This window comes from Babylonia areolata, chromosome 16 (assembly GCF_041734735.1).
Source record: "Babylonia areolata isolate BAREFJ2019XMU chromosome 16, ASM4173473v1, whole genome shotgun sequence".
Classification (NCBI taxonomy): Eukaryota; Metazoa; Mollusca; class Gastropoda; order Neogastropoda; family Buccinidae; genus Babylonia; species Babylonia areolata.
In genome coordinates this window covers 5,386,597-5,404,164 of record NC_134891.1, presented here as the reverse complement: position 1 = coordinate 5,404,164, position 17,568 = coordinate 5,386,597, and the positions used below count along the sequence as shown (strand labels likewise).

At 44.8% G+C, this 17,568-nt stretch overlaps 1 protein-coding gene across 3 annotated transcripts in view; it reads right to left on the bottom strand.

Moving 5' to 3' along the window:
* The window catches only part of LOC143291099 (pre-mRNA-processing factor 6-like), a 58,701-nt gene that overhangs the window by 10,737 nt on the left and 30,396 nt on the right, over window positions 1-17,568 (bottom strand). For all 3 annotated transcript variants that reach the window (XM_076600719.1, XM_076600721.1, XM_076600720.1), the window contains exons 14-19: window positions 16,231-16,300; window positions 14,529-14,650; window positions 13,125-13,218; window positions 12,434-12,598; window positions 4,550-4,651; window positions 1,248-1,322 (exon numbers count right to left, since the gene is read on the bottom strand). In XM_076600719.1, coding sequence (XP_076456834.1) covers window positions 1,248-1,322; window positions 4,550-4,651; window positions 12,434-12,598; window positions 13,125-13,218; window positions 14,529-14,650; window positions 16,231-16,300 — 628 coding nt within the window. The remainder of the gene's footprint in view (window positions 1-1,247; window positions 1,323-4,549; window positions 4,652-12,433; window positions 12,599-13,124; window positions 13,219-14,528; window positions 14,651-16,230; window positions 16,301-17,568) is intronic.

Sequence of the window (17,568 nt, the reverse complement as noted above, 5' to 3'; positions counted from 1 at the left end):
GGGGTGGGCGGGCGTTCACACGACGTGAGGAGAGGGGTCAGTGGGTCAAGTACAGTGACTTTCATTCAGTTACTTTACGTTTTGTATTTTTTGTGATTTTTTTTCTTCCTAACCCTAACAAATGGGTCGTCTGTTGGGAAAAGCAAGGGAGAGAACTATTCATCCAGAGTGAGTCAATGCCACTGAAACGGTGCAGACGATGAGGGCAGTGAGGAAAGAAAAAGGAAGGAAGGAAAAAGGAAGGAAGGAAGGAAGAAGGAAGGAAAAAAGGACAGCGTGGAGGCGGCCCCTCACCCCTTTGTTGTAGTGAGTTAATGCCGCTGAAACAGTGCAGATGATGAGGAGGGCAGTGTGGAAAGAAAAAGGAAGGAAGGAAGGAAGGAAAAAGGAAGGAAGGAAGGAAGGAAGGAAGGAAAAAGGAAGGAAGGAAGGAAAAAGGAAGGAAGGAAAAAGGAAGGAAGGAAGGAAGGAAGGAAAAAGGAAGGAAGGAAAAAGGAAGGAAAAAGGAAGGAAGGAAGGAAGGAAAAAGGAAGGAAGGAAGGAAGGAAGGAAGGAAAAAGGAAGGAAAAAGGAAGGAAGGAAGGAAGGAAGGAAGGAAAAAGGAAGGAAAAAAAGGAAGGAAGGAAGGAAAGAAAAAGGAAGGAAAAAGGAAGGAAGGAAAAAGGAAGGAAGGAAGGAAGGAAGGAAAAAGGAAAAAGGAAGGAAGGAAGGAAGGAAGGAAGGAAGGAAAAAGGAAGGAAAAAGGAAGGAAGGAAGGAAGGAAGGAAAAAGGAAGAAAAAAAAGGAAGGAAGGAAGGAAGGAAAGAAAAAGGAAGGAAAAAGGAAGGAAGGATGGAAGGAAAAAGGAAGGAAGGAAGGAAGGAAGGAAGGAAGGAAGGAAAAAGGAAGGAAGGAAGGAAGGAAAAAGGAAAGAAGGAAGGAAAAAAGGACAGCGTGGAGGCAGCCCCTCACCCCTTTGTTGTAGTGAGTTAATGCCGCTGAAACGGTGCAGATGACGAGGAGGGCAGTGAGGAAAGAAAAAGGAAGGAAGGAAGGAAGGAAGGAAAAAGAAAGGAAGGAAGGAAAAAGGAAGGAAGGAAGGAAGGAAAAAAGGACAGCGTGGAGGCAGCCCCTCACCCCTTTGTTGTAGTGAGTTAATGCCGCTGAAACGGTGCAGATGAGGAGGGCAGTGAGGAAAGAAGAAGGAAGAAAGGAAAGAAAAAGGAAGGAAGGAAGGAAAAAAGGACAGCGTGGAGGCAGCCCCTCACCCCTTTGTTGTAAGCCGTGCGGGCGGCTTCGTTGTCCTCCTGCTGCTCCTGGATCTGACCGCACATCATCCACAGCTGTAACACCGTCATCAACATCATCATCGTCAACATCATCACCGTACAGTGTCGTCATCACTGTCATCATCGTCAACATCATCACCGTACAGTGTCGTCATCACTGTCATCATCGTCAACATCATCACCGTACAGTGTCGTCATCACTGTTATCATCACTGTCATCATCATCATCAACATCATCACCGTACACTGTCATCATCACCGCTATCATCACTGTCATCATCATCATCGTCAACATCATCACCGTACAGTGTCGTCATCACCGTTATCATCACTGTCATCATCATCGTCAACATCATCACCGTACAGTGTCGTCATCACCGTTATCATCACTGTCATCATCATCGTCAACATCATCACCGTACACTGTCATCATCACCGTTATCATCACTGTCATCATCATCGTCAACATCATCACCGTACACTGTCATCATCACCGTTATCATCACCATCATCACTGTCGTCATCATCGTCAACATCATCACCGTACACTGCCATCATCACCGTTATCATCACCATCATCACTGTCGTCATCATCGTCAACATCATCACCGTACACTGTCATCATCACCGTTATCATCACTGTCATCATCATCGTCAACATCATCACCGTACACTGTCATCATCACCGTTATCATCACTGTCATCATCATCGTCAACATCATCACCGTACACTGTCATTATCACTGTTATCATCACTGTCATCATCATCATCGTCAACATCATCACCGTACAGTGTCCTCATCACCGTTATCATCACTGTCATCATCGTCAACATCATCACCGTACACTGTCGTCATCATCATCGTCAACATCATCACCGTACACTGTCGTCATCATCATCGTCAACATCATCACCGTACACTGCCATCATCACCGTTATCATCACCATCATCACTGTCATCATCATCACCGTACACTGTCATCATCACCGCTATCATCACTGTCGTCATCATCATCAACATCATCACCGTACACTGCCATCATCACCGTTATCATCACCATCATCACTGTCGTCATCATCGTCAACATCATCACCGTACACTGTCATCATCACTGTCATCATCATCGTCAACATCATCACCGTACACTGCCATCATCACCGTTATCATCACCATCATGATTGTCATCATTACCATCATCACTGTCGTCATTACCATCATCACTGTCAACATTACCATCATCACTGTCATCATTACCATCATCACTGTCGACTTTACCATCATCACTGTCGTCATTACCATCATCACTGTCGACTTTACCATCATCACTGTCGACTTTACCATCATCACTGTCATCATTACCATCGTCACTACCATCATCACTGTCGTCATTACCATCATCACTGTCGACTTTACCATCATCACTGTCGTCATTACCATCATCACTGTCGACTTTACCATCACCACTGTCGACTTAACCATCATCACTGTCGTCATTACCATCATCACTGTCGACTTTACCATCATCACTGTCGTCATTACCATCATCACTGTCATCATTACCATCATCACTACCATCATCACTGTCGTCATTACCATCATCACTGTCGACTTTACCATCATCACTGTCATCATTACCATCATCACTGTCGTCATTACCATCATCACTGTCGACTTTACCATCATCACTGTCATCATTACCATCATCACTGTCGACTTTACCATCATCACTGTCGACTTTACCATCATCACTGTCGTCATTACCATCATCACTGTCGACTTTACCATCATCACTGTCGTCATTACCATCATCACTGTCGACTTTACCATCATCACTGTCGTCATTACCATCATCACTACCATCATCACTGTCGTCATTACCATCATCACTACCATCATCACTGTCGTCATTACCATCATCACTGTCGTCATTACCATCATCACTGTCATCATTACCATCATAATCATCACTGTCATCATTACCATCATCACTGTCATCATTACCATCATCACTGTCATCATTACCATCATAATCATCACTGTCGTCATTACCATCATCACTGTCGTCATTACCATCATCACTGTCATCATTACCATCATCACTGTCATCATTACCATCATAATCATCACTGTCGTCATTACCATCATCACTGTCATCATTACCATCATCACTGACATCATTACCATCATCACTGTCATCATTACCATCATCACTGACATCATTACCATCATCACTGTCATCATTACCATCATAATCATCACTGTCGTCATTACCATCATCACTGTCGTCATTACCATCATCACTGTCATCATTACCATCATCATCATCACTGTCATCATTACCATCATCACTGTCATCATTACCATCATCACATCATCACTGTCGTCATTACCATCATCACTGTCATCATTACCATCATCACTGTCGTCATTACCATCATCACTGTCATCATTACCATCATCACTACCATCATCACTGTCGTCATTACCATCATCACTGCCATCATTACCATCATCACTGTCGACTTTACCATCATCACTGTCGTCATTACCATCATCACTGTTGTCATTACCATCATCACTGACATCATTACCATCATCACTGTCATCATTACCATCATAATCATCACTGTCATCATTACCATCATCACTGTCGTCATTACCATCATCACTACCATCATCACTGTCGTCATTACCATCATCACTACCATCATCACTGTCGTCATTACCATCATCACTGTCGTCATTACCATCATCACTGTCATACAAACACTTGTTCCTGCCTTGCTCTCCATAGCTTAAAATCCACAGGGCACAGACACTGTTTGCCCGAGACACAACTTGATTCAGCCATGTTCTCTCTTGTTCGGGCTAACGATTAAGCTGATTGGTCCACTCAATGCTGCTTCAATGTAAACACACACGCGATTAGCTGAGCATCATCACGTGAGACCAAGGTTAGTGACTGCCTGGCCTCGTGATCCATAGGTCTAGTGCGTCTGGGTAATGTCACGACAGGAAAGCATGTACCCATGCTATGTCATCGATAAATGAACTCCTCAGAACAATTTTAACGTTGGTGCAATGTCGGACCAAACTGTGATTGAGCGAAACAAAATATGGCGAAGTCGTAACAGTCGGCATTTCTGCTATCATCATCATCAAATGTTTACATTACTAGGTATTTTTGAAACAGCACACACACAAAAACAAAACAAAAAAGTAAATAAAAAATAAAGAAAAGAAAAAGAACGAAAACGGTAGACCAAGGGGTAGCAGCACCTTGGGGAAGTCCGGATAGTGCTTGACCGCCTCCTCCAACAGTCGCAGGGCGCTGGTCACCTCTCCCAAACACCACTCCAGTTTCACGGACTTCATGAACACCTGCACACACACACACACACAACACACCCGTCCGTACACCTTACAGCTCTACACCTCACCTGCCTTCTTTAACTGTACACCTACCAGTCTTCTATAGTCTTCTTTAATTCACTCGGGACGACAAGTTTTCTCCCTTGCTTTTCCCCACAGACGGCCCATTTGTAAGGGTTTGGAAAAAAATTACAAAAAATACAAAATACTGTGTAAGAAAATGAAACTTTCAGAACTGGTTTATTATGTGTTGAGCTATTACATATAAAAAAATAATCAAATTTCTCATCTTATTTTTACAGTTTTGCCATATGTAGAAAATACTGCCCATTTTTCACCCCGAATCACCATACCCATGCTCGCTTTCTGCATTAAATTCGCTTTCTTCTTCGTCATCATCCACCTCTTCAATGTCCGACCCTTCAGTTTGTAGCATTTCAAGTACTTCGGCAACCCTAAAACGTTGCTGTCACTGCCTTGTTCGCTTCACAACATTCTGAGAAGAGCACGCTTTGCTAACAGGCTGGCACGCGAGCAGACGACCGGTCAGTGACTTTGTCAGCGTGTGTGCGAGACGGGCCACACATCCCAGGCTGACCAATCATACCATTCCATTGTGGAGTGACCCAGAATAGCGCACTCTGCTTGGCTAATCACAAAATCACGTGTACAGCGCATGATGGAATTTTACTTTCGGAGAATGCTATTCCATTCCTTCGTCCGAAACCGAATACGTTTTGTGTAGGAATGCGTGAGCATTCCTTCGTCCGGAAAGAGTTAACCCTTTCGCTGCCAGGAAAATAAGATTTAAGTGAAATCTATTTGCCAGGGTTTTCTTTTTCACAAAAAAATGGGTATATATTTTCAAAAAATTCTGTGCTCTTTGTTACTGGAGATAATAGTATTAATTTTCTGAAAGGCAAATGAATAAAGAATACAAAACACATGATGTTTTCCCATTTTATATATTTTCAGTGACATGCTGTTGTTTTGAAATCAGTGTTCTATTTTTTGTCACATTTTCAACTTGTTCATTACAAACATTATTCAGGTAATTTGCACTAAATTATCGTGTTTTCTGGACAAATGGATAATACCTGCACACACAAATCATACTAGAACAACCACAATAAAAAAAAAAAAAAAAAAAAAAAAAGAGACAGATACACAATCCACTGTGACTTCTCCAAGTGATAATATGGATGTGAGGCCACGCCCCCTCAGTCTCCACCCCTCTCCTCTTCACCCCTCTCACACGGTCACTTCACCCAGTTTTCACCAGATCACACTGGCTGAGTGCCACGAAAATCACTCACACTGTGTCCTGCTAAAAATGCGGTCACTTTCTGTCGTCTGCTACAGCTGTAAAGTCGGCATCACTCACTGATAGTCGTATCTTGGCCAGTCTCTTCATTGCTCCCTTTATTTTCTATCAAATCGTCCTAAAAAAGTTAATCACTGTCTTCTCCTTTGAATTTACACTTCCATTCTTTCTGAGCATCAGCTAAAAAAAGCAATCTTGGTTGATTTCGTGCAACCACAATCGCATGTCTTGTGCACGGGGTCAGTCCAACAATTTGTTGAGCGAGCCAGGAGAGGAGCCAGGCAAACACTGTGGCAGTAACCCAACCAAAATGTTCAAATAAAGGACTGCCTCATAATGTAGAGGAGGTTTCTAGCTGTGAATAGAATCTAGAAAGATTCTCCAAACTAAAGCTACCAGTATTTTTGTCAACGAACTGAATGCAAACCAGGGAAAAGTCAGAATATTTCGATGACGAGTTATCTCACCATTGTGGCAGTGAAGTGTACATGCTTGCGCTGACGAGTTATCTCGTCATACAGGCAGCCTAGGGGGGGTTAACTGCACACCTACCACTCTTCTTTAACCTTCACCGTACTTGGTTATTTTCCCACTTATCCATATTTTGTGGGTCTCACAGACCCACTCTCGCTAAAGAAGGAATCCAGAGCTTACCCCCTATTCATACATCGTGGGTCTGACAGACCCATACAAATTAATGTGGGCTTTTCCAACTTCAATAGACTGAGCAACACGTTCCTGTCATCAGATCTTTTCCCACCCCTCTTCCGGCCAATCAATAGCAGCCTCTGTATGTGTGTGTCTGTGTCTGTGTGTGGCAGCCTCTGTATGTGTGTGTGTGTGTATGTGTGGCAGCGTCTGTATATATATATATATATATATATATATATATATATATATATATATATATATATATATATATATATATATATATTTGTGTGTGTGTGTGTGTGTGTATTTGTGTGCATGCGCGAGCGTGTAAGTATACACGTCAGGAGAGCTCTGTGCGCGCGCGCATGTGCGTGTGTGTTCGTGTGTGTGTAGAGGATGAGGTATGTGTGTGTTTGCATGTGTACTGTAGGAGCAACGGAATATTGGAATGTGCGGGTGTACACACACACACACACACACACACACACACACGCACGCACGCACACGCACGCACGCACGCACGCACACACACACACACACACACACATATATATATATATGTCATCGTCAGGAAAAGGGATAGGCAAGATGTACGTGTAACAAAGACCATGTGCGGCGCCGAGTGTTGGACAGACCATCGCCTTGTAGTCTCGAAGCTGAATATTCGAATCCAGCCCAAGAGACGCCCCCAAGGCCAGAAGGCTCCAAAACGGCTTAACATCGCTAAGCTGAAAAACATCACCATCAAACAGTCCTTTGTGGAGCTGCTGGAAGATCGTCTGGAATCCGCCTCTCTGGACAACCAGAATGTGGAGTCTGACTGGAGGACCCTGCGTGAGCTGATCTATAGTACAGCTTCAGAGACCCTGGGACCCATGACCAGAAAGCACAAAGACTGGTTTGATGAAAACTGTGATGAAATCAAGCAGCTTCTGGATGAGAAACGCCGTCTGCATCAAGCCTACCTCAGCAACCCAAAGTCCACATCAAAAAAGGATGCGTACGATGCCATCCGCAGGACTGTTCAGCAAAAGTTACGCCAGATGCAGGATAAGTGGCTGAGTGACAAAGCTGATGAGATCCAGGGATATGCTGACAGGCACGATATGAAGAGGTTCTATGATGCCTTAAAAGAAGTCTACGGCCCAACATCCTCAGGATTATCCCCCCTCCTCAGTGCAGATGGGAATACCTTGATCACCGAGAAGGAGAAAATTATCGAACGCTGGGCTGAGCACTTCAACAGTGTCTTAAATCGCCCTTCCTTCATAAATGATGAAGCCATAGACCGTCTCCCACAAGTCCCCATCAACGAAACACTGGACGATCCGCCAACACCTCTTGAGACCCAGAAAGCAATCCATCTGCTATCCAGTGGCAAAGCACCTGGCTCAGACTCCATACCAGCAGAGGTCTACAACGATGGAGGCACTGTGCTGACTGAGAAGCTCCATCAGCTGTACTCACTCATGTGGAAAGAAGAGATGATCCCCCAGGATTTCAAAGATGCATCTATCATTCACTTGTACAAGCGAAAGGGGAACCGGCAAGCCTGTGATAACCATCGGGGCATTTCCTTGCTCTCCATCGCAGGCAAGATACTTGCCAGGATCCTACTAAACCGCCTCACAGCACACCTTGACCAAGGTCATTTGCCTGAGAGCCAATGTGGATTCCGGAAAGAGCGCGGAACCACCGACATGGTGTTTGCTGCAAGGCAGCTGCAAGAGAAATGTCAGGAGCAAAATGCTGCTCTGTTCTCCACCTATGTCAACCTCACCAAGGCCTTCGACACCGTGAGTAGAGAGGGACTGTGGAAGATCATGGCCAAGTACGGATGCCCTACCAGCCGCCGTGGCGAAGTGGTTAGCGTCGCGGACTGACGGCTGGGAGGACGCGGGTTCGAATCCCAGCGGAGGTGGGTTTTTCGGCCCGTGGCCGGCTCCTACCCAGAGTTGAGTGTGCTGTGGGCTTAAATGGGGAGACTGGGACCACACAGTCGAGTGTCATCCACTTCAAGGATGCGTCTTTGGGTGTGTTGCTCTAATTACCTGACCAACACTGCAAGTGTCTGTATCTCTCGGGCCTGGTTAACGCCGGGATATCATTATGACAGGAAGCGTAGAGTACAGCCTTGTCACGCAGTCCCAAACCAAAATGGACCTCCATAGCAACATCGTCATCATCATCGTCATCCTCCTCCCCCTTCATCGTCATCAATATAAACAAAATAGTCTCAAAGTCTGTGACCTTTCATGCCCTGCTCTCATGGTGACCTCAGTTTCGATACCCCTCCACTTCCGTGCTTTGGGTGAGTCCTGTCAATGTTGTCAGTGTCGGCAGATTCATTGGGGGGCTGTTGTTTGAGGGACGTGGTGGCGGTCTCCACTCTGGGAGAGACGCTCGCTCAGTCTGGCTCCGCGACTAAGCCATTATTGTCGTTAGTAGGGGGCTTAGTAGGTGGTGTCCTAAGTACGTTAAAACAGAACAGGCACCACTGAACACCACTGAAGTGACTCAGCAGCAGTGCAGGGTCTCCTCTGGTGTGTGGCCTCCAGGCGACCTAACATCGATGGTTCCCTGTGGACTGCCGACGCTGGGACTGCGACGGACGAACCCGGGTGTGGCCGTGTATGGGGGAATCTAAATGAGCGGCGTGGGAGTAATGCCACTGAAACGGCGCAGATGATGGGGCAGCAAAACAAAAAAACAAAAAAACAAAAAAAGTACGGATGCCCTCGCAAATTTATTTCCTTGGTCAGCCAATTCCATGAAGGCATGCAGGCTCGAGTCCAGGACAATGGCGAAACATCTGCTCCTTTTGCTGTCACAAATGGTGTCAAGCAAGGCTGCGTCCTGGCTCCAACGCTGTTCAGCCTCATGTTCTCTGCAATGCTTACTGATGCCTTCAGAGATGGCGATGTTGGAATCGACCTAAAGTATCGAACAGATGGCAAGCTAACTTGATGGCAATTAATAAACTTGATAATCATCAAAATATAACTTGCCTGAGGCAATGACACCGGTAGCCTGCTGTACTGTTGTGTTCTCCGTGAGAGCCGGATGCAATGTGCCAGCCAACTACAGAAGCAGTGAGGTAGCCTATGTGTCATCAGTCATGTACGCACAATCACTTCGTTCCACGTAGTACAAAGGGATTATTGGTTTGTTCCCTTCTTTTGCGAGTATGGGTCTGAGAGACCCACGAATTACGAATAAGGGTACTTAGTGTTTTCTCTTCTTTGGGGAGTATGGGTCTGTAAGACCCACAACGTAGGAATGCAGGTAAAAATTTTCACAATTACGTAACTGATTAACTAATCAGTTAAAGTGTACATTCATTTACTAAAATGATGCATATGTTGTGACAACAAAAGTCATGAAATTTCAAATTAATCGGACACCAAATATATTTTAAAGGCATTTTTTAAGGCAAAAATGGGTCTGTCAGACCCACAAAGTACGGTGAAGGTTAACTGTACAAGTCCCTTGCACACTCACTTGTCTCATGTACTTGAACACCATGTTAGTTTTCTGTACACCACACATCTTTTCTGCACCTGTTCACCACACCTGTTCACCACGGGTGCAATAGCCGAATGGTGGAGATTTTTCCGATCTCCTAGGTCAACATATGTGCAGACCTGCTAGTGCCTGAACCCCTTTCGTGTGTATGCGCACGCAGAAGATCAAATACGCAAGTTAAAAATCCTGTAATCCATGTCAGTGTTCAGTGGGTTATGGAAACAAGAATATACCCAGCATGCACACCCCTGAAAACGGAGTATGGCTGCCTACATGGCAGGGTAAATAAATAAAAACGGTCATACACGTAAAATGTTACATGTCTGTCTGAGTGTGTATGAGTGTGCGTCTGAAATCTGATTGAATGACACAGGAAACGAATGATGAGCGCCCAGTGGCAGCCGTCAGTCGGCTCTACCCAGGTAGGCAGCCTGTGGTGCAAATGTCCCCCGTGTATGTAAAGCGCTTAGAGCTTGGTCTCTGACCGAGAATAGGCGCTATATAAGTATCCACATCAATCAATCAATCAAACACCTGTTCACCACACCTGTTCACCACACCTATCCCCTGCAGGCACCTGTACACACCTGTGCAATGCACCTGTCTTCTGTACGACAGACCTGTGTTCTGTGCCGGACTCAAACTTTGCGAACACACCAACGCATTGTGAACACACACATGCCACCACCAGAACATCCACCCTCTTTTGCCACACAATTCTGCTTCACTCGTTCCTACTTGCGAACACACCAACGCATTGTGAACACGCATGCCACCACCAGAACATCCACCCTCTTTGGCCACACAATTCTGCTTCACTCGTTCCTACTTGCGAACACACCAACGCATTGTGAACGCACATGCCACCACCAGAACATCCACCCTCTTTGGCCACACAATTCTGCTTCACTCGTTCCTACTTGCGAACACACCAACACATTGTGAACACACACATGCCACCACCAGATCATCCACCCTCTTTGGCCACACAATTCTGCTTCACTCGTTCCTACTTGCGAACACACCAACGCACTGTGAACACACACATGCCACCACCAGAACATCCACCCTCTTTTTACCACACAATTCTGCTTCACTCGTTCCTACTTGCGAACACACCAACACATTGTGAACACACACATGCCACCACCAGATCATCCACCCTCTTTTGCCACACAATTCTGCTTCACTCGTTCCTACTGCTCTCTCGTCTTTCCACCCCTCCCTTCTTCTTCTTCTTCTTCTGCGTTCGTGGGCTGCAACTCCCACGTTCACTCGTATGCACACGAGTGGGCTTTTACGTGTATGACCGTTTTTACCCCGCCATGTAGGCAGCCATACTCCGTTTTCGGGGGTGTGCATGCTGGGTATGTTCTTGTTTCCATAGCCCACCGAACGCTGACATGGATTACAGGATCTTTAACGTGCGTATTTGATCTTCTGCTTGCATATACACACGAAGGGGGTTCAGGCACTGGCAGGTCTGCACATATGTTGACCTAGGAGATCGTAAAAATCTCCACCCTTCACCCACCAGGTGCCGTCACCGTGATTCGAACCCGGGACCCTCAGACTGACAGTCCAACGCTTTAACCACTCGGCTATTGCGCCCGTCCCACCCCACCCAAACCACCGCATCCAGTGTGACGCACAGGGGAAAAGGATCAGTTAAAAGATCAGGTACAAATGACACCTGATGGAATCAATTCATCTCTCATACTCGACGGGCGCAATAGCCGAGTATACGCAAGCAGAAGATCAAAATACGCACGTTAAAGATCCCGTAATCCATGTCAGTGTTCAGTGGATTATGGAAACAAGAACATACCCAGCATGCACATCCCCGAAAACGGAGTATAGCTGCCTACGTGGCGGGGTAAAAATGGTCATGCACGTAAAAGCCCGCTTGTGTACATACGAGTGAACGTGGGAGTTGCAGCCCACGAATGAAGAAGAAGAAGAAGAAGAAGAAGAATCTCTCATACTCAATGCTCCAGAACTCACAAACGATTACCAGTATCGGAAAGATCCGCTGCAGGAAATGACTGTGACCGCACCAGCCAGGCAAAAAAACACATGCGACACGCACACAAACATGCTACAACACACGAGAAGTTACCCACCATGAAATACAAGTTTCCCACCCTACAATACACCACTTTCCCACTCTGTAAAACACCAGTCACCCACCCTGTAAAACACCAGTTACCCCCAACCCTGCAATACACCAGTTACCCCCCCTGTAAAACACCACTCACCCAGCCTCCATCTCAAGGACAAGAGTTACCCACCCTGGCAGTCGGAGCAGAGTTACGGGCCTTGTGCAGCAGACGCCGGGCTCGCTCAAACTCGTTGTTTTCACTCTCCAGCTTGACGGCGGCAAGCCAGATCTCCTCGCTGTTTGGGTTGGCCTGGAAGGCCAGGGCCAGGATACTGCGAGCCGAAGGCACATCCCCCTGCCAGAGATAAAAAGTGTGTTTATTACCATACTAAAAAAAAAAACAAACGAATCATGGATCTTCTTCTTCACCACTCACAAAAAATGCACACCCAACTCAAATGTCACACACACGCACACACACACACACATGCACACACACACACACACACACCATATACACACCAAATTCACACCACACAAACACATCACATTCAATGCACACACCACATCAAACACCACACACAACCACATAAACAACACAATACTTATAGTATACCGCCCCCCCCTCCCCCCACACACACCCCCTCCCACACACACACACACATGCATTTTAAGTATGGTGTGCCAGGTACATTCTGGTGTGTTTGTGTAACACTGATGTAAAGTGTTAGTCCTAACATCACATGTTTTGTAAAGCACACACAACAGCTTTCTAGACAGAGAGCGCCTTATGTAAGCATCCATTATCATCATGACGAACAGACGACAGGTGTCCGTCATCGTTAACAGCAGACAGGTGTGCAGGTGAGAGAGGCACTGACCGCCAGCCACTTGGACTTGGCCCCCATCAGCCACAGCACCTCCGCCTTGGGGCAGTGGGCCACCGCTCTCTGCAGCAAGGCCTCCAGGGACTCCCTGCAACGTCAAGTACAATACAGTATTTTTTATATTTTGTATTTGTATTTCTTTTTATCACAACAGATTTCTCTGCGTGAAATTTGGGCTGCTCTCCCCAGGGAGAGCGCGTCACCATACTACAGCGCCACCCATTTTTTTTTTTTTTTTTCCTGTGTGCAGTTTTATTTGTTTATCCTATTGAAGTGGATTTTTCTACAGAATTTTGCCAGGAACAACCCTTTTGTTGCCGTGGGTTCTTTTACGTGCGCTAAGTGCATGCTGCACACGGGGCCTTGGTTTATCGTCTCATCCGAATGACTAGCGTCCAGACCACCACTCAAGGTCTAGTGGAGGGCGAGAAAATTTCGGGGGCTGAGCTGTGATTCGAACCAGCGCGCACAGATTCTCTCGCTTCCTAGGCGGACGCGTTACCTCTGTATTATTAATACAGTGCAACAGAGTACCTTCTTCTTCTACGTTCATGGGCTTCAACTCCCACGTTCACTCGTATATACGCGAGTGGGCTTTTTACGTGTATGACCGTTTTTACCCCGCCATATAGGCAGCCATACTCCGCTTTCAGGGGTGTGCATGCTGGGTATGTTCTTGTTTCCATAACCCACCGAACGCTGACATGGATTACAGGATCTTTAACATGCATATTTGATCTTATGCTTGCGTATACACACGAAGGGGGTTCAGGCACTGGCAGGTCTGCACATATGTTGACCTGGGAGATCGTAAAAATCTCCACCCTTCAACCCGCCAGGCGCCGTCACCGTGATTCGAACCTCGGGACCCTCAGATCGAAAGTCCAACGCTTTAACCATTCGGCTATGGCGCCCGTCCAACAGAGTACCATACAATAAGGTATAATACAGTACAACAGAGTACTATACAATACAGTATAATACAGTACAACAGAGTACTATACAATACAGTATAATACAGTGCAACAGAGTACTATACAATACAGTATAATACAGTACAACAGAGTACTATACAATACAGTATAATACAGTACAACAGAGTACTATACAATACAGTATAATACAGTACAACAGGGTACTATACAATACAGTACAACAGAGTACCATACAATACAGTATAATACAGTGTAACAGTGTACTATACAACATGGTATAATACAGTACAACAGAGTACTATACAACATGGTATAATACAGTGCAACAGAGTACTATACAATACACCATAATACAGTACAACAGAGTACCATACAATACGGCATAATACAGTACAACAGGGTACAATATCTGTTGGGGTAGTATGTCACTAAGTAAGCTACAACAGACAAATCAGATCGTCACCTGGTGCCGTGGTTCTTCTCAAAGTGGGCGGCCCGCAGCCAGATGCTTTTCTTGCTTGGGAACACCGTGAGAGCGTAGGCGTACACGGCACGAGCGCACTCATAGGCTCCGTGTACTGCACACTGCAACCCACACGACACACTACACGCTCAACAGAGTGTGTGTAATATGCCCTGGCACATTTTACATTCCCTGTAGAAAAACACACTGAGGTTTTACTCGAAATGACGAATACAGTGCACATACAAAGCACTGGCCCTTTTACACTTTCATATATACACTAAAATGAAGTTTTACAATAAATGCTGAACAGAATGCACATACACAGAACTGCCAAGTTTACACTCCATCCGTGTAAAAACATACTTTCATTCACACTAAAACGAGGTTTCAGTTTTCCTTTTACTCTAAACGTTGAACACAGCGCACATACAAAGCACTGGCATGTTTACACTTCTCGTAAAAACACTCTTTCGTGCACACTAAAATGAGGTTTCACACTAAATGCTCAACAGACTCCACATGCAAAGCACGGGCATGTTTACACTCCATGTAAAAAAAACCCACAAAAAAACCCCCACAATTTTGTACACAGTAACAAAACATAGACTAAAGTCAGGTTTAACAATAAATGCCGAAAAGAGTATGCGAAACAAGCACTGGCACATTTACATTTCAGGTAAAAACATGTATTCGAACACAATCACACTCTGAATTTCACCAATTGGGCACATGCAAATTCTGATCATTCAAACACTTATCTAAAAACAAAAAAAATTTCTTCAAATCAAGCAATTTGGATGAGACGATAAACCGAGATCCCGTGTGCGCATTGCACTTAGCGCACGTAAAAGAACCCACGGCAACAAAAGGGTTGTTCCTGGCAAAATTTTGTAGAAAAATCCACTTCGATAGGAAAAACAAATAACACTGCACGCAGGGAAAGATACAAAAAAAGGGTGGCGCTGTAATATAGCGACGTGCTCTCTTTGGGGAGAGCAGCCCGAATTTCACACAGAGAAATCTGTTGTGATAAAAAGAAATACAAAAAAAAAAAAAGAAAAAAAAAAGTCACACACCCATACGAAATGAACACATCAGCAAATTAAGCCAAACACTTACAAGCGCAAACTTCCCTCTCTCATGACAAAGCACACACACACACACACGCACACACACACATACACACACACACACATATGCACACAAACACACACACGTGTACCAACACATACACATGCACACACACACACTTAACACACACATACACACTTAACACACACACACACACATACACACTCAACACACAAACACACACACACGCATGCACGTGCACACATACACACATATGCACACAAACACACACACATGTGCCCACACATAAACATGCACACACACACACATACACACTTAACACACACACACACACATACACACTTAACACACACACACATACACACTTAACACACACACACACATTTAACACACACACACACACTTAACACACACATACACACTTAACACACACACACACACACACACACACACACTTAACAGAAACACACACACATACTTACTTAACACACACACACACACACATACACACTTAACACACACATACACACTTAACACACACACACACACACACATACACACTTAACACACACATACACACTTAACACACACACACACACAAACTCACAGCTTCTGCGTCTTCCATCCAGGTATGCTTTTTGTCTTCTTCTTCCACCCCTACACTGATGACTGCTCGACTGAAAACACACACATTATAATCAATCACATAAAACACATGTTCCCACACACAGCAAAATTAAACACATACACACACCGTAATATAAAAAAACACATACACACATTAAATCATATAATACATGCATGGTGTGCAATGTAAAATGTGCACACATTCTAATATATACAAAATGTACACAAATTATAACATGAAACACATACACACATTGTAATATTAAACAAATCATAGAACACACACTATAAAACACACACACACACACACACACACACTAAAACAAAGAACACATACTCAAATCAAACATAAAGAATACAAACATTAAAACACAACAACACACACATTAAAACATAAACACACATGTATATACACACACTTAAATATAAAACATGCACACACATCCACAAATAAAACACATAAACTCAATACTGAGGGGACTGGTGTGGAATGGTACTTATATATATATATATATGTGATAGTCAGTCGTGTCCGACTATGACCATCAGAACAGCAGAGGAGGCAACTGCTGTTCCGACTATTTGGGCTAGAATTTGATTATAGTGGAGAGTGTCTTGCCCAAGTTACATCCGCACTCTCTCGGCCAAGAGGGTTTTAGGACATTCGGCGTTGAGAGTCATAGTTCTTCACAAAAGACTAAGCTGTAAATGGTTTCCCATCGACTGGAAAAACCATTGATAATACAGCTCTCACTTTGCTGTTGGCCCAAAATTAAACTAATGTCATATATACATATGTGTGTAAATATATATATATATATATATAGAGAGAGAGAGAGAGAGAGAGGGAGAGGGAGAGAGAGAGAGAAGAAAGAGAGATGGATACAGATAGATATAGATATCATTTTCCCCTCCTCCCCATCCTGCCTCCCGAGACAGGGTACACACACACACAAAGCACAACAGGACACACACACACAAAGCACACAGGACACACACACACAAAGCACACACACACACAGCACAACAGGACACACACACACAGGACACACACAAACTACACAGGACACACACACACACAAATCACACAGGACACACACACAAAGCACACACACACAAAGCACACACACAGAGCACTCAGGACACCCTGACAAAGACACACACAAATCACACAAGACACACACAAAGCACACAGGACACCCTGACAAAGACACACACAAAGCACACAAGACACACACAAAACACCCTGACAAAGACACACACACAAAGCACACAAGACACACCCTGACAAAGACACACACAAAGCACACAAGACACA